The sequence below is a fragment of the Myiozetetes cayanensis genome, unplaced genomic scaffold, assembly GCF_022539395.1.
Source record: "Myiozetetes cayanensis isolate MyiCay16 unplaced genomic scaffold, myiCay2020 scf6-25, whole genome shotgun sequence".
Taxonomy (NCBI): Eukaryota; Metazoa; Chordata; class Aves; order Passeriformes; family Tyrannidae; genus Myiozetetes; species Myiozetetes cayanensis.
The window spans coordinates 12481547-12508031 of NW_026087853.1; the positions used below are offsets into that span (position 1 = coordinate 12481547).

General features: G+C 41.6%; 1 protein-coding gene across 2 annotated transcripts in view; it reads right to left on the reverse strand.

Moving 5' to 3' along the window:
* The window catches only part of CUNH14orf132 (chromosome unknown C14orf132 homolog), a 39683-nt gene extending 16658 nt beyond the window's left edge, over nt 1-23025 (reverse strand). Inside the window, exon 1 of one of the 2 annotated variants that reach the window (XM_050336089.1) lies at nt 22901-23025. In XM_050336089.1, the coding sequence (XP_050192046.1) occupies nt 22901-22927 (27 nt within the window). In that variant the 5' untranslated portion in view covers nt 22928-23025. Of the gene's footprint in view, nt 1-22897 lie in introns of both variants that reach the window. The other variant, XM_050336088.1, reaches the window with a different exon arrangement.
* Nucleotides 23026-26485: the final 3460 nt, after the last annotated feature.

The following is a 26485-nucleotide window of genomic DNA, read 5'->3' on the forward strand; positions in this document are numbered from 1 at the left end:
CGTTCACTACTGGTCTGGAGAACTATAACAGTCTAGAGAGGAGTGATTTGTTGGTCTCCCATGTCTCATAGAAGATGCAAGTTCACACTCCCCCTGTGTCTTAAGATCTAAGGGTGTTTGCAGCAATGTTTTTAAAGTACAAAAACAGGAAAGGAATTTTATTGTTCCTGAGCTTGACAGCTGTCCCTGAGTCTGTTGCAATTCAGGTACAGAAGAAATCACCACCATCAGAAGAGTGTACCATTTGAAAAGTCTTGCAGGTAAAAGTTGTTGAAAAGTAATCAGAAAACGGGCTGGTTCCAAGGCCAGAGTAAATACATAGACTGCTCTGCAAGCTGAAGTTCAGAGCCCTTCAGATGGTCAAAGCAACAAAACAACAAAACAGCTGAGGGATACCTCAGTGCTTTAAGCAACAAGGTTCAAACTGAAGCAAGACATGTACACCTTAGATACTTGCATATGAACATCCATGACTACACACACAATTTTGTGGTGATATCTTGCATCTACAGATACAATTTTAAAATAATCCATCTGGCCAGAAGCAGTCTAAGATGGAGAATAATTATCAACAGCTGGAACACAAAAAAGTAAGGTGAAATATTAGGCGAGTGAACTGCACCGAAATCTCAAACTGTTTTGTTAAGCCCTGAGTACAAGTCATACAAAAACTGTTTCAAAAAAAAAATGCCTGGCAGAAGCATAACACTCTCAGCCCCAGGAGATGTGCATGCACATGGCAGTGCAGTTCTGAACAGAAGTGAAGACCTGGCTGTGTTCTTCAGTCCAAGCTTACTCAGATTATGAACTCACTGATCTAGATTATAATACTTTTACCAACACTGAAGTTTTATTTATGACACCTTTCAACCCAGCTTAAGTAAAATATCACCATCTCATTTTATCAAGGCATTGATGAGTGTGTTCTAAAAAGATGAAATGACAGAGGAGACAAAAATTGGAGCAGTCACAAAGATTCTCACCAGGGAGCTACTGGTTCTGATACAGGTGCAGCTCAGTTAGAAACCAAGGCTTGGCACATCCCTGCATCATTCAGTGCAGCCTTTGAACTTGATGGAGCACCTAATAAGGGAGACCTCTTAAAGAAAGTTAACAAGCAAAGGAAATTTGAATGGTGCTAACCCTAAGACACTCTGCAGGTTGTTGTGTCCTGGAGAGAAAAACAACTATCCTTCATTCCCGCAGCCTGACAGCTATCCATTTACCCATAGAGGGACTCTTCCCGTCCACATGAAGTCGTCCAAACTGCAGCTCAAGCCATTTTCAAGCTGAGCATCACCTGTCAAAAATCCAACTCAGGAATACTAATAAACATATTAATAAACAGCATGGAAGTTGTTCAGTAAAACAGTGAAAATAGCTAGTACTTGCAAAAATGTAAGCACCCCTTTCATCTTTAATTGCCTGTAATTGAAATGATGGATTGAAGGTGTTCTTTTCAAAAATATCTCCAAAGACTTGTGTATCCCACACCACCATTCTGTGTCTTGCATGGATAAATCTGTAACACAATGAGGTACTGAGAGCTCAAGAAGAAAATTCCCAAAGACTTTTCAAGAAGAAAAGTCCCCAAGGAACAATTAAAACCATCATCAAAAAAACCACCATGGAGAGAGGTTCATTCCATCTGGTTTGCCCCCTCAGAGCAGTCTCTTAAAAACATTCTCAACCTCACCAGGCAGTTAAAGGGAGGTAAATTTAGGGATTTAAGATGGACATCAAGAACTACCTTGGGAAGATACCTTTTGCTCTCCATTGGAAGTTAAGTATCTAATCTTAAGGAATTGCAAATAAGTGCTTATTTGCAAATTTAGGCAAAAGCCTTTAATTTGTTAACTGCTGGAGTAGGAACTTATTTCCTACTGCTATTATTACATTTAAGATTTCAGAGCTGCAGTAAGGAAGTGGTACAAACATCTAAAATTAACTACACAGACTCCTATTAAATGTAACTAAATCAACAAACTAATAATACAAGGAATATCAGAGTAAAAGGTAAGGAATTATAATTTATTTAAAGCAGTTCTCCATTTTTGTCTTTTTGAAAGCTCTCTGCAAGTCGTGACTGTAATATGAATGCTTGTACCTGGAAAGCATAGTCAAAGTGATAAATGCAACATCAGATAACAAATAAACAGATGATCACGTTCACCCAAGTAAAAATGAGATCAGGTTAAAAAATTTAAAACATTAGCAATAAAACAAAGTTTTCTATGTATTTGTTGGTAGAGCTGAACTCAAGCCAACCTTTTACATAAAGTTTTTCCAAGGCCTGAGTAAGATCTTCACACTCCATAAAAGCATGGATGCTGCTCTGATGCTGCCTTCCTCCTAGGATAATTCAATACCTGATCCAGTTCTCACTTAAAAATAAACCGGTAACCATGCTATAAGACATTTCCTGACTAGGGAATCTGTACAGAATCAACCTCTGCATTATATCCTGCCATTACTCCAAGTTCCACTAAGTTAAGACATTATTTATTAATTGTCAAATATATAGAATCGATTACAGAATAAACCCACTTTTAATCCATCCTGTTGCTCAAACAGCATCACGGAAATATAATTAATAAAATGCAGTAGATCAATGCAAGATGACTGCCCAGCTTAGAGATTCACCATATAAAAATAAGCTGTAGCTCAGTCCAGGAAAAAGTGACCCAGAGAAGTGCGAAAAAAATCTCCCAGGCTTGGTTTGTGTGGGAAATGTGAAAATGTCTCTTGAAGCGTCTATTTCCAGATGCTTGTATGAATACAAGTTAAGTCAGTGAAACAAACAACCCAAATTTAAGAGATTAAGATAATGTGATTTCAGACCAGTTCCAAAACATACCCCATTACAGTACAACCTAGAGGGCTTGTAGAAGCCAGTGGAAAAGTTCTACTGTCTTCACAGCAGAGACCCTAGTGACCGTAGACAGCCACTCAACTGAAATACAATAATTTAACATGCACTGGGTGTCATGGAAAAACAGCTATTTTCTGAGTCAGAACCTTCACAAACTTACATTTGTCCATGCTTTTTTTCTTCTTTTTTTTTTCCTTTTTTGGTAGTTGTTGTTCTTACTTCTTCATAAAAGTTCAGGGTTTTTTTTGGCAGAATGGTTGAGTTCCACTGTGGTTTCACTTGCTTTTAGTTTACACAAAGCCACAGAGAGGTTCCAGTCACGCCTAGGCACTTTGACTACAGTGTAATTAATTTACAACTATAACTAGTAATTAGAATTCTCAGTGGATTCTTTATACCAAGAGCCAATACAGTGCAAGCAACCAACTGCTGTCAGATATCCTCTGCCTATGCACAGCATACCCATGTCTGCTATGTGCATGGGAAAATCAAAGCACTGGATTCACTGAACTCAGTTCTCCTCTTTGCATTAGTTTTATATTGACATTTATTGCAACAATATACTATCAGTTTGTTGGCACTGTATGTAAAAAAATGACACCTGTCCTGACTTACGCTCGGGAACACAGCAGCATAGTGTCTGCCCATTCATTACAACCTGAAACCAAAAAGTATTCCGCTTGGGAAAAACTTGAACAAATTCAAGAAGGTAGAGTTTCATTATACTCAAGTGAATCTCTGAACAAACTTGTTTGATCCAGCCTGTAATACAAAACACACTTATATGAAACACATACAATGACAAAATGCAGCAAGTCAAACTCCTCAGAAGGACCTCAAGGAGCGTGACTGCGATCCCTAAGAAGGACTGGGTCCCAGTAAATAAAAGAGCAAATGCAGCATGGTTAAACTTTAATTATATTTGGCTCCCTCAAAACAGATGCTCACAGACAGATTTCTGTTTCACCCACTAATGACTGTCATACACAATCATGTCACTGATTCCATGGAGCTGCAGGGCTTACACGCTTGCAGGCAAAACTGACAAGACACAGCTAAAGAATATTCACAAAATCCAACACCCTGTTTCATCCAACAGAGATATTCAGATACTGCAATAGAGGTAAGAGAACCAGACTGGGCCATGCTGCTTCAGAAAGAGGAATAATTGTCAGACTGCTGGTGCTTGTTACAGCCTCTGCATGTTAGAGCAATAACCTTCCTGACTGTGCTTGGGAAGCCACGGTGTGCTTCCCTGTTCACCCTCTGGTCTGGGTTTCTAGACCATCACCTGCTGCTGAAAGGATAACATGAGGTAGTGATATGAGAAGAGTGAGATAGACAGGGGGTCAGAAGGAAGAGATGCATTACAAATATGTGCAGGGGAAGGCTACCTGTTGGGAAATCATATATGCCTTGTGTACCTCACGCTGGCCCAGAGTAAACTCCCACCCAAGAAATTTGTCGTTCTGATTACTACAGATATGACCTCCCACAAGATTTTACAGTGGGTCTAGGTCAACTTCAGCTTTCTGTTGCTAGATCTATAAAAGATGAGATGGGAAATGGATACACTGATTCCCAGTCTGAGGCTGTGTTTCTCAACTTGGGTCTTACGAGCTCAGATGACAACACATCAAAATGGAGCTCGAGAATGCAGCTCAAGTCTGCTGTTGAGCAGCACTGCTGTCTTGAACCTCATTTCATTAAATTTTATTGAAAACGGCTTCCTGTTCTTGCAGCTTAAATAGAGAAGGAAGAGGAAATAGAAGCAAACACTTCTGTCATGTTTCTCCAAATCTGGGGGTGGACAGAGCCTCAGTGTGACTACACACCAATTCCCACATACACATAACTGATGTTAAACATGTTCTTGAAATACCAAGCAGAGATAGGATCCCAGCTCTGCCCACACAAGCATCTTTTTTTCCCCACAAGGCACTAAATTACCCCAGCACTGAGATACCAAAACCAATGTGCATCATCTCCAAGGTGAAAACAGAGCTGGGATTTTGCATGCCAGCCTCAGAGACAGAAAAGTTGGTCATTAACCTGCTCAATCCATAGAAGAAGAGTGAGTTTCCACCTCTCACCTTCCATTAGGACCCATTTTCCTCCATAATCCCCTCATGTAGGCACTACCTGTGTTTCCCCAAAGGGAAGGTGTTCATTCTTTAAGGAATTCAGAAAAACTGAAGTTTTACTTTGAAAATACCACCAGTACCCCTTGCCATTGATACACACACTCCCTGTAAATCTCACCAATGCCCATCCTTTCTATTTCAAGCTCCTTACAGTTTTACTGTTAGAAAAGAAAGAAAAGAAACAACATTAATAATTCATCCAAGTCTTGCTGATCAGATGGAGAAAAAGAAAGGAGAAACAAAATTTCTAGAAAGCATTAAAGTTCACTACTCATTACTGAGGAAATATCATTGGGTCACTCTAACCTTCAGAACGAACTGTTACCTTTCAATGAAAAGTGCAGTCCATCGCGTGTCACAAAAATCCGTATCTACGCCTTGGAACCCAGCCCTGTCTGCCAATTGATTGTGGCCTATGAAGGCTCCAAAAGAGACAGGCTTTGAGACAGAATCTGCTCACGTGCAGAGAACAGCAGCAAAACCAGCCAGCCAGGATTTGTGTTACAACAAGATCTGTGTTACAAATTTGACTATTTGCACAATAAAGGAGGCAAAAAAAGGAAAAGCAGAACTAATTTTCCTAATGGACCTTAATCTTCCCCTTTTACTCATATTTAAAGTTCTGTATTGCCTTATCATGTCTGCTTTGATTGCAAGCTCTTCAGGGCTTTTTGTACTTGTTTGGTGTCCACCACAGGACAAGCTGATGGATCTCTGCAGGATTCTCAGGTTTCATCTCAGCTGTAATTCCAAAACTGCCTTAATTCCTAATAGACTAATGATATTTTGATATTAACTTTCAATCATTCTCAGCTACAGCTTGTTTCACTAATCCTAATGAACCAATGGCTTCACAACATTGAACAAACTCAAAATATAGCAAGCTCTTCTCCTACTTCTGTTAGAAGAATAACAGATCAACCAAAGGCTGATTTTGAACTCTTTTCACCAAAAGGCTAAAATACAAGGGTATGTTCATTCTTCTCTTCAGAAAGCACAGTGGCTTTGGTCAAAGGCTGTCTGACATTCTGGGGCTGAAAAGTGCACAGCTGACCCCTGTTGATCTCTAGTTATCACAGTAGAAAAAAAAAAGAAAATGCAGGATTGGCATCTGCCAACTGTACTTGGGAATCCACTGACAGAACAAGATGAACCAATATGAGTTGACAGCCATAAAATATTATCTGATCCATATGATTTTCATCTTGGACCTTCATTTAAGTCTGTAATTTAGATGATGACATTTCCTTTGTTTGCAGAAATGCAAATGAGATATTTTGCACATGAAAAGTTTGGCAATGGTGGAGTGAATTATAGGGATATTGATGTACTCTACTTTCTCAAAAGGTTACTGTGATCTTTTGTTGATTAAGAGACACGATATCACCAAGATAAATGCTTCACTTGCTGGTAACAACATCTCCCAGTGAAACATCAAACATTTTTACACAAAGTGCTGAATGACATAAGGAAAGGATACTTCTCATGTCAAAGCAGGAAGTCTATGACCTTAATGATTCTGCATTGTATTACAATATAAATGGAAATGCATGACTTAAGCAACACTCATGCAGTAGTCTTCACAGCTCAATAACAATGAAAGGCACATTTAAGTTTTTTCCAGGTGTTACTCTTTACATCTGCTGGCCATCTTATTCTTTCAAGAGAAAAAGATACACAGGAAAAGAAGCTACCAGCGAGACTAAATGCAACTTTAATAAAAAATGAACAGCTACTTTGTATCATGATTTCAGATGAATTCTTGTATCATAACACAAAATGATGAACGGCAAATCCATGACAAATCTGCCCCTTTTTGCCAAAAAGATACTGAAAGCGAAAAGAAATTAATCTAAACCAGACCAATGCTAACTGGGCCCAAAACTACTCTAAGTAAATTTGACATAAAACATAGAGGTGATGACTTCAGTTCATGGTGATAGCCCCCTTCCTTTTAGACACCCTCATTCATATCCCACACTTGAGGTTTTTCTACCCTCCCCAAAGCCACGGAGCCAGCACAGACATGTAATTCCTTATCCTCTGAACTAGTGCATTTGTTGAAAAGAAACAAGACAACCTCAGGTTTCACCTAGACAACTACAACCTGAAATGAACTATGCAAACAGTGTCTTTCTAATGCATTAATGCATGAAAACTGGATCTAAACACATGCTTTGGAAATCCAGATCTGAAAGCCGACACAAGGCACAATAGCACAAGATTGTTTTTGTCCCAATTACAAAAAATGCCACACTGTTGGAAGAGGAGGGGTGTACTAGCAGACAGCTGAGAACAGATGCTAACAGGCTGGCCTTTCCCACTCACAGGGCTGACCTGGGTGCTCATGAGGACTGCCCCACAAGTGAATGAAGCAGCATGGGAACTCAAACTGCTTCAGTAAAAAAAAACTTGCACAAAGAGGGATATCCACAAAACAGTGACTCCTTTCTCTCTGCTTCACTGCCTTGAGAGCTTCTTCCCATTGCTGTTGAGGGGAGAGCATTAAAACTGCAGGACTAGCAGGATTTACCACCACTGTCAGCAGTTTTCAGAGTTGTTCTCAGGTTACCTCACATAGTTATTTAAACTAATTTATCTCCATTTTTTAACTGATTGTTCTTTTATTTGTTTGCCCTTACCCCTGAAAAAGGCTGGCTGAAGTAAGATACCCGCAGGATGATGTTAGGCTCCTAACTCGCTGAATTCATTGCTTAGAAGAAAAGTGTGCTGCTACCTGGCACCCAGTAGCTGGATGATAAACAGCCAGTGACTATGGAGCATTTCTGGGGAGGATTAGTGACAGGCTGACAGCTTTCACATATATGGATGCATGTATGGGAATATAATTATGCTCATTTTCTCAACAGATGTGGAGAAAAAGAAAAAAACTTCAAATCCTTCAAGATGGTGTTCAATGGGCTAAATATTCCCATACCTGTGATTTGGAAAATTTTAAATTTTTTTACTCTATCTAGGTACTAACAATTCCAGTTAAATATAAGTATCCCATTGGAACCATCCGAAAAATAAAGGAATGGGAGCAGGGAAAAGATGGTAATGAGACAGAACTGCAACTGGAAGGTTACAGGCACCAGCAGTCCAGCCAATGCCCGGTATTTTGTCAACTTTAAAAAAGGACAGTTTTCAGAATGTATGCTGGGAAAAAAACAATTAAGTGGCTTTGCTGTATGTGAGAAATTAATGCAAGGTTGAAGGGATATATGGGAAGAGACAGCCTTGAAATATAAAAAGTGGAAAATGGAAGAGATCATTGCAGGCCAGCTGGAATTAGATGACGTTTTGAAAGGAAATATAAAAGGATGGATGAGATGGTTGACATGAGTTTATTTGTGATTCAAATGGTCTTCATTTGAAAGCAGAAAACTAATTGAGACAGTAAAGCAAGAGGCCAAAGACGAAGAAAAAAAATTGCTTGTTTCTTTGGTTAAGAATTTCAGGTTTCCAAGTCTTCATAGCACTTCCAGTTTGCTCCTTATCCAGCAACGAGCAGAGTGCTCAGTAGTCACTTGTTATTTCCTCCACTTATATTTTTCCCTCCACAGGTCTGTGCAAGGCTAATTTGCCTTTTACTTACGGACTCTGCCACTGACAAGCAGTTTGTGGGCACTGCATTCACACTGCCTACTCTGCTGCAGAAACGCTACCACCAAAGCACCCCTGGCACTGCCTGGAAGACAGCACTAGCAAGCAGATTTACATCTGCTTGTCATTCCTGTGTATCTTCTTCCAACTCTACTATATGTCTCCAGCATGTGATGATTTTAACATGTGCACTGTTTTCCCTTGGTCATATGTGCATCATGCAGGCAAGGCCTGTGTTCATTCCCACTGACTTTTTATGGCTGCTCTCAGTATTGAGCACTCAACACTCATGCACACAGAGATGTGGACCTGGGAGCAAACGTATCACAAACATCCCTTCTCCTTTGTCACATTTTCCAAAGAAGAGATTTGGAGGCTATCTAGTGTCTTCTGTGAAATAGATTAAAAAAAAAAAAATCCAATTCTGGAGAATTCAGGGTTTTTTGCTGAAGGTTCTTACAACATAAATCCAGTGCTGGGTTTGAGCAGCACAGCCCACAGTGTAATTTGGATCTACAAAAATAAATGTAGCCCAGATTGTGTATGAAATAAATATTCCTATAGCCAAAAGAGTACCTCATTTGAAAGTTAACTGGAGTTGTGCTGCTTGAAGCACTGTTTCCAGCACTAGTCCCAGCAATACCAGGAATCACAAAACCAAGTCTACTTTATGATTAAATAGACAAACATGAGAAAAAAGTGGGAATAAAAAAAAAAGACCGAACATGCCAACTGCTATGTTTTGAAAGCTACAATCTGGTGCCTTCAGGGAAATGCACAGCTCCCCTCATGATGAATCAATGGGAACAACATCAGGAGACACCATGTCCAGGTGCAGGATCCTATAGAGAACGTAAGTTACCGAATAAATACATCCTTAGTGGCTCTAAGACACAAGCACCCAACTTACTCGGATGAGGAAGGAAATAAAGTAACAGAAGCATCACACAGAGCCACGGCAAGGGAGGGACTAATGGAGGCAGAGATACTGACACTGACACGTGCTGCTGTCTCTCAGGAATTTAGTGCAAGGCTGCAGAGGCATGTTAAAGCAAGGTGGCAGTGAGAGAGATGAAGCTGCCCAAAATGAGAGGAAACAAAGACGCATAAGGTGTTTCAAGGCAGCTCTGAAGTCACAGCCCTGAAAGCGCCATCCATACTGAGCTTTTAAGTACACAGTCGCAGTTTCCCACACGCTTCAGGAAAACACTGACAGGTAAGTCTCAGTGAGGAACACTGACTGCAGGCCAGCCTGATTACAAAGCCCCTTTGTAGCTGCTGCTGTGCTGGAGCACATCTCCAAGAGGCAGCTGCGAAGGGGCGATTACCAACGATCAGACCGTGTAACCAATCTGCTGCGCTCAAGCAATGATTGCTCTCATCTTCGAGCCAAAAATACAGCTCCTGCCATGAGATGCTTGTTCTGTGTGGTCCCCTCTGCAGCTCTGAGAAGGAGGAAAGCAGAGACAAAAGGAAAAGCAGAGCATAACATCCATGTCCCCAAATGCTGTGCCTGTGTGGGGTATTACGGGCTCACCCTCCTTCTGTTTATCTGGGATTGTTCCACTTCAGCCCCCAAAGTTGACTACAGATTTTAATCCTGTCAACTTTCCTGACTTAACTGCTTTGTTTACAAATATACTGTCAGCCACTGTTTGACTTTAATAAAGATTTAGTGACTAAATATAACCATTTTCGTGCCCACATTTCTGGGGATGCAATGCTGGAAGATATGAGCTCAAGCATTTGTTTCTTGGATGTCAAAGACAAAATGTTTACATTTTCCATTTCTTTTCCCCTCCACATTTTCAAACAAAACAGGAAAGCAATCTCTAACTGTTATTTCTTTAAACATTTGCTTAACTATAAATTCACTTGGCCTTTTTTACAGTAAATATCACTTGCTTACATGTGCGAATTACTCATCACTGCAGAGCAGGTAATAAAATCAGGGAATATAATGGTAGCAGTGGACAAGAATCAGTATGTTCCTGCATTTGGTGAGCCACATCCAATCCTGGTACAACTTCACTCAGAAGAAAAATGCGTGCTTTCACCAGGTAAATACGTGGCCTTGACCTTAACTCTTCTTTTAAGTTAACAGAAACGGAGAAAAATCCTCAGGTCAAGCAGTAGGTTGCAAACCACACAGAAAGTGATGACAGAGCTATTTTACCTGTGCCTTGATATTTTTCAAGTGACTGATTCTAAAAATAAATTGCTAACAATGCAACTGCAGGAATATCATGTCTGTTTATTCTCACATCAGTGACTGAGAAGCTGTAAATAGGTGTGACAGCTGCTGCATCTCCTCTGTTGTCACCACTCCACTCCTCCTGAGAGACAGGCAATGAACAGGATGGCTACTAGGACTGACAGGAGCATAGTATGATCCTGAGGCAAAGAGCTGTGCATGAGCTGTATTACTCTAAAACCGGTGTCAGGGTTTCTGTCAAAATCAGCATGCAGAAAGATGCTGCTAATTTTTGGGGAAGAGCACACACTGTTCTGCTAGCTGGCCAAGCTTTGCCGAAATGGTGCATAGTCTGAAAATCCCAGTTTTCCAAACTTCTGTAAGATCACATGCCAAATTCATTTTGAAGAAAATTACTCCACAGTTTAAAAAAAAAAGGCAAAAACCCATAAGAGCTTGATGGTGATGAATCAAGTACAAAAAGACAAGGCTCTAGGCTTCAAGCTATAATTTCATCAATATCCAGAAGAACTTGAGAGAAGCTCTGAGCATTCACCTGCTGGGCCACCTGACTATGCACGAGGTGTAACAAGGATTTGCTGCTTCACCTCTGCAACCCATGGCCAGTTTAGGCTTGCACATTGAAGAAGTCCCAAACTGGGAATCAGTTCTCACTAAGATCCTTGTCTCCTCTGTAGCATCACAGGGCAGTTCTGCCTCCCTATCAGTATCTTTTAATTTCAGATGGATCTTTACACTCTTCTGTAAAAAAAGATATCATGGTTGTGGTGGAGCCACGTTGAATTACTGTCATAACTTATAGGCTACACAAGGTATGGAATTTTTTCTTTTTAATTAATAACTTTAACACTAAAACATTATTAAATCTGTTTGTATCAATGAACTTATACATTTGCTTAGGCAAGGATAAACTGATTGTAAAACTACATGATTAGTTTTCTAACAGCAAAGGTCAGATGGCAAGATGAGACCAACTTTCATTTCAGAAGAGAATCTCCTAATTCCATTTATTGTCCTCTAGAACTCAGTTGAAGATTTTTAATAACAATTGGCTTTGACATTTCCAACAGTTTTAGAAATAATGAGGTGGCTCCCAGGAGCTGGCCAGCATTCTGGACATCAGTTCAAATCCTATCATGCTGTGTGCTCAAGGAAGACATCAGAGTTTGGCCAAACCTACCTTTGCTACCTGTTTCCCATTTCCCTTCACTTGTCAGCATTCCCTGTGGCATATGCAGCCATCCAAAGGCTTTAAGAACAGCAAGGGGTTGCTTATCATGGCAGCCCAGACAGCAGCTTACATCAGCATGTTGTTTTCTGCCTTCTCCCCATCCTCCCCCTCAGCCAGATTCATCCTGTGCAGACCAGAGATCAGGAAACAAATGTTTTAGAGGCAGGAATGTTTATTTAGTCATCCAAATGTTCATCTTTAAAGCACCGTTAAGGGTATTATGTACACTAAAGTGATAAGCAAGATACGTACCATGAAAACCACCCATGCTGAAAATTACAGCTGGCTGGGTAAAGAAGGTTACCTATGAAAGTATAAAGCACAGTTGTAAGAGAAGTCAAGAGGTGCATGCCTCTTCTCACACTTGATAAGATTACAGGAGAATTGAGTTGCAAAACTACCTTGGAGAACAAGGGAGTGAGAGAGAGCACAGCAATTCAATTTCTTCTGCTTCTGTTTCATGTCCTTGAGAAATGCCAGAGAACACACCAGGAGAATAAAACATCTGCCACCCCGACAACAAATCAGTGCAGGATTTCACCGCCTTGCTCATCTGCAGTTTCACAGCAGGCTCAATCAGATGGCTCAGAGACCAACACAGAATGAACGAACCATTTCGCAGCCTGGATCCTATCACCATTTGGCATGCCTTCATGTTAATAACCACATATTTGATAAGGTTGTCCTCTAGGTCTGTGGAGGGAAGATGTCTCAGGACAGGCAAAGACAGAAGAGTGTCTGTAAATGAATTTTCAATATTTTTCTCCAAGTGACTGCTAGACTCAGCACCTAAAGGGAATTCATAACTTTTCAGATTGGGGTTATAACCTGCTCTGTTTCAACTGGAGAACAACCAAAACACAAAACAGAGCAGAGGAGGTGACATTTCCATTCCCGAGGCTTAGATTCTACATCAAGCGCCACTCAGTTTTCACTAACCTAGAGCCCAGTAAAGACATGCAGACACTCTTAACATGCTTCTGTCTTTAATAAGACAACTGAGAAAGTTTCTGCTGTGTTGTTTACATTTTCAGTGACTATAGCATTTGAGTTTGCCCTTGCATCCCTTGTCCCTGAACACGAGAATTAATTGTTTGGCCCCCATTTTGCAGAACTAAGCTCAAATCTCTGCAGGAATTGGACTTGTGCTGGCACAACTGTAGCATCTGAAATAATTTATAAAAGGTAAGAATGGAGGATATGAGAGACGAAGAAAGAAGATAGCCAAAGAGAACAGCATAGACGAGTTAGAGGGGAAACATTTTATACAGTCATACAAGAGAAAAGTTGGGAGAAAATCCATGGGAAAGATCCATAAAAACTTGCTTGCATCAAGGAGGGGTAAGAAGAAAGACAAAAGAAATAACCCAATTTATTTGAAGTGGAGCTCATTTTGAAAGAAGAGATAGTACAATACCTCAAAATGCTTTGCCACTTATTGCAGATTATCAGGGCATTTAATTATATACTTCATTTAGGCAGAGGCGTAGTTCAGAGAATTACATACTTTAGGCATACATTTAATTGGAGTCTGAGAGGATTGCAATGTGATCAGCTGCCCCAAGTCCTTGGGTTCAGATGCACTTTCAGAAATCCTTTAAAATTTTAAATTTTAATATTTTTGCTTCCTCATCAGTCCTATTGTTGCTTTTTCTCTCTGAATATACACCTCAACACACCAATCAAAGAGACAGAGCTGTCCTTTCCCCTTCCATGCAGCAATTCTGTGGGGCTGGGCTTTCATCAGTCACAGAATCCAGTACACCATCACACATTTTGCAAATGCTCTTACAGTTGTTTTGGCAGGAAAAAAAAAAAAGCCACAGTGGAAGTTGATGAAAGTCTGGTTTTGTTTTAGTCATGCATGCCTCAATCCTAGGCTGTTCTCCCTTTCGTAATATTTGAAAGGCTTACAAACAAAAATTGCAACGGAACCAGCTGAGGCTAAAAGCTTTCATTATTAATATTTTTTAAAACATTTCCAAACTAGAGATAAACAATTTGTAAAACAAAAGGAAGTGGCCCTGTATCCAGCAGCATGCTTCACAGAGGAACTGAGCTTTTCTGAAGGGACTGTAATATTAATGCTTTCTAATTAGCTGCTGCTTGGCAGGTTTGGGCTCTGGCAGCTACCAGAAGTGTGGAATTCAGCTTTCAAAATAGAAAGACTAAAGACTCAGTCTAAGAGTCAGTGTCACTTCAAAAAGGCAGTGCTGTGAGACAGACCTGAAAGCACTGTGTGGGTGTGCGAGCCACTGAGGGAACGGGTGGGTAACAACTACCACTCACAGCATCAGTTCTGGCTGCCATGTGCACGCCAAGTGGTCATATTCACAGGGAGAGATCTTCCACCCTGTGTTTCCTCTGCTCCCTGTAATCCTTCCAGCATGGTGAAGCACACATTCAGTAAGTGTTCAGTGCTCCTGGTCTTTGTGTCCCAGCTGGACACGTTTTTCACTATTTAGTGCTCAATGTAAGGACAGGCATTGCTCACTGCAGATCCAGAGGGGACAGGAGGGCATACCCTGACCATGCAGCACCTTCAAACCACATGTCAAGGAGTCCACACACTTCATTCTGACCCTTTTTTCTTCTGAAGTGCTAATAACTTGCATATATAATGTCAGGATCATGTCTGCCAAAAGGTTCAACTGCATTTATCCTGCTGCTATTCCATGGAAATGGAGCCACTACTGATGTGTTCACCAGTACAAGACGTAGATCAAGCCCCTGATGGGTAGTGACAACTGTCATCAGTTTACAACCAATTTTCAAGGACCTTCCTTTCACACTTGAGCATTTATCCACTGAAGAAAAAGTGTTTAAAACAACCACAGAGAGCTATCGTTATTTCTAATGACACATTTAAAAACCATTTAGGATACCATACTCATCCAACCAAGAAGTCTGCTGGTATAACAGAGGACTCTATCAGACCTTAGGCTTAGGTAGAAAATGCAATTCATGACAGCATTTCTAGAAAAGTCCCTGCAGACAGACACAGCAAACTAACAGAGCTGGTCACTTCTGAATTTACCTAGGTTGCTGCTCTCATTTTCTGCTTCCACATCACTGCACTCTATTTGAATGTTGTAATGTTTTCTTCTATCAGTGATTTAATTTGATAGTGTATGGTCATTACAGCATCACACTGCTTTACTAAATCCTACAGAACCCTTTGAATCATTTGGAGTGTTTTCCTTATATCTGTTATGGGAATGGGGTTAGGAAGGTGGTGAAACTAGCTCCCTAATTGACCAGCATCCATCCCATTTCCATCAAAACTTAAATCAGAATCTTCACCCTCATGTTCGCAACTCATCAACGAATTGGGAAATTCAGTCTAGATTAGCCAACAAGGTTAAATACCCCCACAGCCTATAACCAGTTTAGATTTTCTAGCCTCTGGATTCTGAGGACCCAATACCATTGGGCTATCCAGTTGCTGCCAGAAACTCCATTCTCATCAAGTCTGCCAAGACAATTTTGCTCACTGTAGGACAGGGTTGGGCTCTAACTGCTCAACAAAAAAACAGGCACCTGAAAAAGCAAGATGTTTGGCATGAATGTAGTGCTGCTTCAGGCTCCATTCCTCTTACCTGCCATCTTTAGCTATTCTCTGTGTACAACAGAATCCAAGCTATTGCTGCCATCAGCTGTGTTGTGAAAGGTTCACGCTTTATCTGTGTAAAGCATGTGAATGTCCATTTGCAATTCTATTACAACCCTCCTTTCCACACTCAACAAAGATGGAAATATGTGAGACCTGCTCCCTTTGTGAACTCTTTAGTAACTGCTGAAATCCATGTAAATTATTTTAAAAAAGAAGAAGAAAATATGTTTCACAGAATTAGTCTTACAGTTAATGGGCACGTCGAACACAAATGAATTATTTCCAGTTTCTTCCAACCCTCACTGTGCAAGGGTGCACACAGCTAACTGCACAAAGACCTGCAAGCACATGAGCCACATCCCACTTTCCCTTCCCTACTATCCACCTCCTACCACATCCTCCTCTTCTAATATTCAGTGGGTCCTATGAGAATTGGTCATGCTATTAATTGATGAAAACACAGTCACTCTGAAACACACAATCTTAGCCTTCCCTGAATTAATAATATGACCAATAGTAGTTTTCCCCTTGCTCTCCTAGGATGTTTTCTTATGAATTTCAAAGCATTCTCTCCCCATCTGTGCCAGACTTTAAGATACTTCATTTTAAGCAAGCAGACAGTCCTGATGATGTTACCGGAACAATATACATGTGTTCCAACTACAGTAAGTGTTTAAGTGTTTTGCTGGATTGGAATCACCACTTTTAACATCTTTTGACAGCAATTACAAGCACAATCCTGGAACAACAGCCTCCTCCAAAGTGCACTATCAACAATTTAGAAAACCAGTATGCCCAAATCTCCAATGAATTTTCAAAAGCTTTGCTGGAACAGAAATTTCTCCTATACAAGACTTGGAAATGCCATCTGCAGTGTTACTGCAGTGGTAAGAAAAGATTCATGTTCCCCTCACTAATAAAAATCTAATGCAATTGTGCCAAGCAGCCAGAAGAAACACTTCTCCAGAAAATGATTTTCACCTCAACTCTTAGCAACATCCTGGATGAGGGCACCACTGATTTCTGCCCACAGAACAGGTTTTCTGCAACATCTGGATTACACAGCTGGTCCCTGTGGCTGTGCCATACCACAGTGAGGCATTAGGACTGAAGCTTGAACCAAAGCACTTGAGACATCCTTAGTTAAACTCTAATCTGCTCTTTCAGCTTCTGATGCTTTAATTCTATTTATTGTAGGTCAAGACATTCTGGAGGAATCAAAGGAAGCCAGAGAAAATTACTTTAACCTTTGGAAGAAAGCAGAGCTGGTAGAGTAATGGTCAGTGCCCTATTATGCTGCACAGAAGTGAACACTGAACTGGTTATGTAAAAGAATGACTACATGCTCCTACCTAACATTATTAATGTTTAATGCTATAGATCAAAGAGGTTTTGTCTGAGGTCTTGGATTACAATCAGGGCAGCTTTTGACAAGGATCATGTCTTTGTTCATGCATCTCTAACTCCTGATTCTCCATGTGGTTTTGGCTTAGAGCTTACCTTTTGGCAAACCCACTTTTTAAAAGAAAAAAGTAGAATACATCAGTCTTAGGCATATACCAGAAACATCAAAGGTTCCAAATGCCCACCCCATTCAGCACTGTCACACACAGATTCTCCAAGTGCAAATATGATTGAAAGGTCTGTCTTCCTCTGGAGGCAGGCAACGAATTCAGCTTTCTTGGCACATGTATGGTGCACACAGACACATGCCAGCTCACACTGAGCAAGCAGCCTGGATTCTGTTTTGAGCCACTGGGAATAACCTACCAAAATCACAAATCTAAAATCTCTGGTTTTTAATACCTTCAGATTACCTTGCTGTAAAAGGAGCACACAGTTAATAAAGGCTTTCAATCCCTCTTGAACCCTGAGATGAAGAACAGATAAAGTGGGAAAACAAAAACAGTATTATCGTGCCTCTGGTTCCTCTGTGCTGTTACAGCAGAGTACAGTGAGTGGATCCTAGCTGTGCATCTTCTAATATCAAGAAATGTAATTAGAAAGGAATTAAAGGATACTGAACCTACATCTGGGATTTCTGGAAATGCAGCAGCTCTGTTCAGGCGGCTGGATGTCCAAAAACACCAAGCATACCCTCTGTGCACACACCAGCTTTGCAGTATGCACATGGGCAGTCCATATTTTCTGGAAAATAGGAGTATTAAGCTGGTGATGGATCTGGAGCATGAGTCTGAGGAGCTGCTGAAGGAGCTGAGGCTGTTTTGCCTGGACAAAAGGAGGCTCAGGACCTTATCACTCTCAACAACTACCTGAAAGGAGACCGTAGCCAAGATGGGGGTCAGTCTCTTCTCCCAAGTAACAAGGGACAGGGCAAATTTCAAATGGCCTCGACTTGTGGCAGGGGTGGTTTAGATTGGATGTTACGAAACATTTCTTCACACAAAGTGTTGTCAAGCATTGGAACAGCCTACCCAGGGAAGTGGTTGAGTCACCACCCCTGGAGGTAATTAAAAACTGTGTAGATGTGGCAGTTAGGGACATGGTTTAGTGGTGGAATTGGCAGTGCCACACTAATGGTTGGACTGAATCTTACAAGTATTTTCCAACCTAAAAATGACATAATGACAACGATGCTATGATTCCATAACAAGTCAAAAAGAAATGTTATTTTAAATCAAATTTTTTAGATTCTGCTACTTTATTTTCACAAATAACTTGCATGACTTTATTGATTCTAAACTAGCTCAGTTAACTCTGTGTATTCCAGTGCTTTCCAGAAACTGCATAGCTCTTAGTAATGTATGTTTCATGTGGAAGCATGGCAGCCTTGGACTTGTTATTCTGACAGGATTATAAGTAGCTATAGAGTCTCTTCAAGGGACCATCTCCCTGTTTTGGGCATTTGAGTTACTGCCAATGCAACAAAAGGCTTAAAGTGACTTAAATGATCACTGATGAGACCTGAAATCCCAGAAGACAAATACAGAACACAAAAGCAATGACATTTAAAATATCTTTACTTTTTAATGGTTTTGCTTTCTGTACCAAACTTTTTCACTTGTTTCTCTAGCTCCTGAAGCATGACATTGTTTTTCTGATGTAAAAAAATCCCCAACATTCCAAATGAAATTAAAGATTATAAAAATAAAACTTTTAATCATTAAACTAAACACAAAGAATTCAATTTCTTGTATTTCAAATCCTCAGAAATTGTTTACAAAGAGCTTTTGAACATAGAGAATCAACATCTACCATATATAACTTAGTTCAAAAAATATCCACAGAAGGTGCCATGTTCCCAAGGTTCTTGCTACCCTTTTTCTCTTCTATATGTAAAAGAAGAAAAGGACATTCATCTGACAATTAAAATAATCTTTTTACTGTATGAAGATATACCCAACCATAAAAACATTGCAAATAAAGAAATCCATTCTTTATTTTCATTATGAAACAAAAAACACAGATAAAAACATAGAAAAAAACTCCAGAAAAATTAAATTGCAAACATAAATCTTGAAAAACACATAACTGGCATTATGACTGCAGGTGCTGCTCAGCTCATATCGATTTGTACCATACTGCACACCATGACATCATTTTTTTTCTTCTCAATCTTTCCAGTTTTTTCCTCCATCATGAGCTTCTATTTTTTCCAAATTGAATATGTTTCAACCCTGCTCCCATTAACCCAGATGCAATTTTGATTGTTATTTCTTTTCCATCAGCTGGCTGTTAAATGAATATTAATTTTAGTGTGTCAGAAGCAGGGAAGGGAGGCAGCTCACCCCTGGGCATCTGACAGCAAACCCTTAACCCCTGATAAAAGCTTCGAGTGCTCTTAGCTTGGACGCAGAGCTCAGCACCTCCCTAACCCCGGCTTTTATGCTGGAAGCAAAAGTGTCTACCCATAAGAAGTGGCTATTTCTGAGGTTACCTAGACTACAAGAGCACTCTGAAATCACTGAACAACATGCAGAAGTGAGCCAGTCATACAGCTTAGCAGTGGCTGAACATCTTTGGCATAGTATCTTGAGGTTTACAGCATTACTTAAATTAAAACATGGATTTAAAATGGAAAAAAAAAATCACCAGCTAATAGGCTTTTACTAGGCGAGAGTCATACTTATTAGCACAACTGACCTCACCCAAAGTCAATTAGAGCACCCGCAGAACAGGGAACACCTAAGCCTTTCAAAGCAACTACTGAAGAATACACTGATGCAAAAAGGCTTATTTTAACAACAGATTTAATTGTTACAGTCAAAAGCTGTTTTCCATGGCACAGCTAATAAATATAATACAGCTGAGGTGTTCAGATGTGGTTGCTTAAGCTGGACATCCAAACCCTAGTGCTGTATCTACGCTGCACAGATTTGTTAGCATTGCTCCCTGATAGTCTCCTGTTCCACAACAATAATTTTTATCAGCAAAGTCTTATCCTTTCGATAGCATAAAATATATAATTCTTGGGGACATTTTGTTTATCTCTCTGCTGGCACATGGAATGCTTTAAGGGGCTCCAAGGCACAAACCATCTCACAGACATCTTGAAAAGGAGGGGAGGTGCTGAATATGAAAGCTGAGGTTTATTTGTATAGCTACCCAATGCCTCTAGAAAGCAGGGTTCCTTGTATTCAGGTGTCCAGAGGGGTGAACATACCAATACAGTTATCCAGATGTGCAAAGTCTCACCCACTGAATATTTTAGCAAACACACCAAAAAAAACCTCCTGATAACTGTTGCATTATCTGGTTTGACACTTTCATCCTGTGCACTTAGGAGTACGCCAGATTTTAAGTCTCCATAACACGCTATAGGATCACTGAGGCTGCAAGTGGTAACCTAACTTACACACACCACCTGCTTCTACGTATACATCACATTGGGGCTCTAAGGTACAGGTCATTTATGGTGTCTCACAAGATATCTAGCAAAGCCAACTTGGTCCAGAATGAGCAGTGCAAAGGTGTGATAATACATGAAAGCAATTTACAGGAACATAAATAGTCTGCAGTATCCTGTAGAAACTAAATCAACCTGAGAGGTGACCATTGCTTGTATGTCATGAAGCATCTCAGTTTAGGTATTACCTATTTTTTCACTGAAGTTCCCAACTACAGCACCACCAGAAATGCCACAGAGATCATGGCATTTTTTTCAAAAAAAAAAAAAAAGACATAAAGCTATAGCAGTGAAAAGAAAGCTGGAGGAAAGTAATACCTAAATTAAAGGAGTGACCTGCTGGCAGTTAATTGCCACTATGGGGACAGGAATGGAAAGAGGTGATGGTTCAGAAAGAAAGGTACAAGAGGCCTGTGAGAGGGCAATAACAGTGGTAAGTGCAGCATCCACTATACACAGTGCCCTAACGCCTGGATTCATCTCCTTCAGCAGAAAAGGAGCCCAGAAAATCTTCTCCTACAGCTCGTATAAGGTTAATTACACAAATAACCCCTGAAGGAATCCCCCACGTGCCCTATGAAACAGGTGCTGTGCAGACCCAGTGAGCCCCCACTGGGGTGGGAGAGACACCTGGGAGCCCAGACTGGTTCCCGCCTTCTCCTCTCCACCCAAAGAGCTTTGAGGCAGAGAGCTCCAAGGTATTCCATCCTTTCTTCCTGAGGTGTATTGCCTCGCACTGAAACAAACCTTTCATTTGTCATTTCTTGTGACAAAGGAAAACAATAAATTAACTCTAGAGGGTCAGGGAGAAAGAAAAGCATGTGTTTCACTATAAACTGTTGCACTAATAATATTATTAAGTATAAGACACATTTGTACAGGGAATTGCTCTTAGAGAACTAAACCATCCAGCTTTGTGGCTCTTCCAATGCACAATTACAGCAGAAGATATGTGGAATATGAGACAGGAAGAATAAAGGAGAGTATAGAAAGGGAATGGGCAGCATTAGTCCCAGACCACACTGACTACAGGTAAAACCTGCTGCTGTGCTGCACTTCTATGCTACAGGGACATTCTGCTTCAACTCAGTGCTTAGGGAACAAAAGATGGACACAGAGAGCTTGCTGATTGTCCTGAGAAAGACCACAGGAAAATGATTTGACACACACATAATTTTCTTTGAATACTCCAGTTCCCAGGAAGACCTCATATCAGTAGAAATGATGCTTTCCTCCTCCCCACTGTGGTTTTCCTTAAAAAAATATTTCTTAGAAATACCTCCAAATGGAAGAGACACTTGGACAGCTCACTGCTACCTTCAGACAGCTTCACTCTACCTTCAGGCAGAGCCTGACACCCCTTCAGAAGTGGAATTTAGGAAGGAAACAAGACAAAATAGCCATTGCACTAATGAAACAGAACAACAGTACAAAGACTAGATTTGGCTTCCACCAATCACCTCCAGATTAAGTCAGCATCTGGCAGCAACCGTGTGGAAAGGCTTCCCTGGCCTCTTAATGGTGGGTGATGTTTTTCAGCAGAATCTCAAACTTGGATCCAAATCATTCTCGAAAAAAAGCCAACTACACTTGGGTATCCACATGAATAGAAGAAATTCTCCTGGAAAAGGCAATGGATGTTGAGTGTGACTCTTTCTGAAGCACAGCACTGTCTGTCAGTTTAAAAACCTAATTCACCTGGATTCACCGTGATGATTTGTGGCTTTGGGTGGCTTATAGCTGTTACATACTTCTCAGTAGATTAAGCATGAATACATTGAACACCAACACCCACAATCATGCCTCGAGCCGGAATCCAGAACTAAGCTGCAATTTAAACAATTTGTTCATGCAAACAGAGGAGCATTTCCATGAACGCCAAGCTGGATTCTGTATGCGAAGACAACAACTGAAAAAAACCCAAAAAACCCCAAACCACAGATGCACGTGCAATCGCGGTACGGAAGGGAGGAAAACAACCGAAAAATCGCATCTCCGATTTCCATTTACAGCCTGTCCTCGGATGACAGAGCGATGATGCCTCTCCCCCTCCCCATCCCGAGGCGCGGCCGGGCGCCGCCGCTGGGCGCTAACAGGTGCTGCGCCCCGAGCCGCGCACGACAACTTCTCCTCGGCAGCACTTCCAGCTCCAGCCGGCTTATTTTTCTCCTTCCTTTCCCCTCCTCGCCCCTTCCCCAAGGCTCGTCGCCGTTCGGGTTTACCCCCGTGCCGACGCAACTTTGGAGCGGAGAGGAAGGGGGCGGAAAGGAGAGGAGGGGATGCGCGCCCGCGGTCAGCTACGCTCCCGTCCCGTCCCGTCCCGCCCGGTCCCGTCCCGCCATCGCGCACCACCTGCGCGGCCATGAAGGAGAGGTCCATGGTGCTGCCGCTGGAGCTGCTGGCGGAGCTGGCGGAGGTGCTGAGGCTGCCGCTGCCGCTGCTGCTGCTGCCGGGGGCGGGCGGGGCGCGGGGGCGCGGCACCGGCGCCGCCTCCCCCAGCAGCGGCGGGCGCGGCCGCGGCAGCGGGGCCGGCACCGGTACCAGTTCCAGCTCCGGCAGCTCCCGGCACAGCCCGGCCCGGCCCGGCCCGGCGCGGCTCCGCGAGCGGCTCCGGCAGGGGGCGGTGGCGGCGGCGACCCGGCCCCTTCGCCGGGCTGGGCCCGCCCCGCGGCGGGGGGAGCCCGCGGGCGGCACCGCCTTCCCCGCCCCGCCCGCAGCACCTGTGGGGCATCATCGTCTCGGCATCATCGCCCCGGCACCGTGTACCCGCCCGGCCGGCACGTCCCCAGGGCGCCGCAGCCGCTCGGGACCCCCGCGCTGGGGCAGCCTGAGCTGACACAAAGCCTCTCGGTCTCCGGAGGCGAACAGGACAAGGGAGGGAGCGCACACGGAATGACTCCCCAGCCCCGGCCTCGCGCGTGGCGTCCCGCCGGGAGCGGGCAGTCTGGGTGCGCGGGCACAGGGACGTGGTAGCGGCACCGGGGAATCCCCAGGCTGGTCCTGCCGGTCGGAGCCGGTGCTGGGGAGCAAGGTGATGCCCCCACCGAGGGGCAGGGGCAGCTCAGCTCAGCTCCGCTCTCGCGGCATGTGCAGATCCTCTGCATCACACAAATCTCTCAGATCTATACTTGGCTGCCACACGTCTGATTTCCTGCCCAGTTTGCTAATCCATAAGACTGGTTTTAAAATACTCGGCCAGCTCCACCACCCACCACAGCTGAAAAGAGCTCCCAACAGCTCATTCTTACGCTTTTTCATAGCTTAGGTGTTCGGAACTTTATTTTCGCTTTCTCTCTTGTTCCCAGAATTTACCGTTCAACAATTCACAATAAACATATTTTGTCCCTTTTCTTATGCTTTCACCTGTGTCTCAGAGATGCTGTTATCACTTTCCATGAAAATTCAATGGATTCACTTACTGGTTGATTCTGAAAAACCTTTGACACCAATCCAAAAAGTAGGATAATAAAAATGTTTGTTCTATATGTTGAAAGCTTTTTTTTTTTTTTAAATGATTTTTATCACCCTTCTGACATGTACTTGTTGGCTACATCTCCAAGGCTGAAATCTTTGACCCTGTTTTTATGGCTTCAGCATAATGCAGGAGTCTGAACCAGGAGTATATGCCACCAGGAAAAGTACCTGGAGGATCAGCTTTGCGCTGGGATTTTAAACTCTGAAGGAAAAAATAGACCTTACTTCATCTTGTGTACTGTGAACTCCATGCTATTTTGCCAGTATACTGTTGCAGCAGGAGGTGGTGAAAAGAAAATCAGCTGGTTTAAATCAGTCCTTTACTTCAGTGACTATAAAGTGTCTGCCAAAAATGCTTTTATGTCAAGAGGCCCATTAAGTAAACAAGTAAAATCCCAAAGAGGCAATGCCATTTTAAGATTTTTTAAATTCAGTTGTGTAAATAATGAAATTGTCTCTTTGTAGAGTCTCTCACAAGTTTTGAAAGGGTATTGATGTGTGTGTTTCAGAAGCCATAAATTAACTTCAAAGCACCGTTAATCTTTTATCATCCAGATAAATTTTAAATGCACTGGGTAAACATCTCTACATAGTGAATGTAGCCTGGTCAGTCACTGCATCTGGAACAACAGCTACAGTAAGAACAGAATAACAAAATGCTTAAGGTTTCAAAACCACAGTGACTTTTGTACTTGTTTAATTCTATGAAGCATGAGAATTGTAGAGAAAGAGCTGGAAAGGACCTCAGGAAATAATCTAGCTCATGCATCTGCTTAAAAAACCAGTGACCCTCCAAAGAAGGAGTTTATCTTTACCCAAAGTCTTCTTTAAAGTGTCCAGTGAGGAATCTTTCATTCCTCCTAGTGCAAAGATATATTCCCCTGGCCATTTTCTAAGTCTCTGTCCACCAGGAATATGAAGAAGAAATTATTTTCTCTGGGGCAACCACTTGGCTTCTGAGAACTGCTCTTTGTGTTTTTCCAGTCTTGTGGTATCTTGTCCAACCCCTGAAAGTGCTCAAGGAGGATTGCTGATGGTAACAAGATTTTTCAGTCAGGTTTCCAAAAATTTTATTGTGATATTCAGCAAGTTCAGCTACCTAATGATGTCCTGGGTGAGATCTTCGTTATCACTGGTAACAATACAAGACACTTTCTTGTTTTACTGAGTGATGGCACATCATCACTTTGGCTTTCTTGGCATCAAATTTTATTAATTTTGCCTTTCCACTGAGAAATAGAGCAGCATTTTTCTTGGTCAATTCATGTAATTCTGGAAAAAATTCTTTTTATCCTTGGTATCTCAAAAATTGATTTTCTCATATTTGTATCATGTAATTGCTCCCTTCAGGAATACTCTGCAGACCAATTATTGGGGAAAAATAAATGTGAACTGCTCAAGTTTCAAATTCTTTATTTCCATACTGACCACTGGAACAAATCTTTCTCTATAAAAAAATTGATTTAGCAGAAGCATTGTTCGATACAGGGGACAATGAGCTTGGCTACATTCCGTTTCTATGACAAAAATATATAACTTTGTTCCATCTTTGTTTATGAGGTTTCAGTAATATGAAAAATTGCTGCCTGATGTCTATGTATATAAATTCCTACTAGTCTAGAGAAGAGGTGTTCACTGTATACAGTGACAGTGGAAAATAGTAGTCATCATTAAATTTTGGAGATGCTGTAAATTTATCAGTAATGTAGAAAACTACTATATTTGCTAAGCACTCTGCAAGTTTGATTTAAGGTGTAGATGGTAAGGGAATAATGGAAGAACTATTGCATATGCCAGCTGTCGTGCTTATGTGAGGTAAATATGACCATCCACAGGTTCCTTTAGATGCCACTAAATATGACTTCCTATTCTTGATCTCATTTAGGAATTTGGCTAAGTTATCTTGGAGGATAGTGCCAGTCAAAAGCAGTTCCTGTAGAAATAATTGTAGAGAAATTGCCCCTTTACCTGGTAGAGGTTTCTAACACGCTTCCCTACTTGGAGGAGTGTTAAGTTCATTGGAACAGCATTTCTTAACCAGTACAATGTCCTCAATCTCCAAGCTATTAATTTATCATTCATATTTCTTAAACCTGACAAAGGGAAAAAAAATCACTCTTCAGTTTTCACTTTTACTTTTCCTCTAGTTCACTGTCTTGTTTGTGGAACAGCTTAGTTTTGTATTGTTCAAGCTGCAAATAATTTCTGAGGAAAACAAAATTATTTGTGTTCATAGAATCATAAATCATTAAGGTTTCAAAAGACCTCTAAGATCATCAAGTCCAACTGTTACCACATGTCCCCAAGTGCCACAACCACACGCTTTTTGAACAGTTCTGGGGATGGTGATTTTATCGCTTCCCTGGGCAGACTGTTCCAATGCCTGACCACCCTTTCAGGGAAGAAATTTTTCCTAACATCCAATCTAAACTTTTCCCGATGCAACTTGAAGCCATTTCCTCT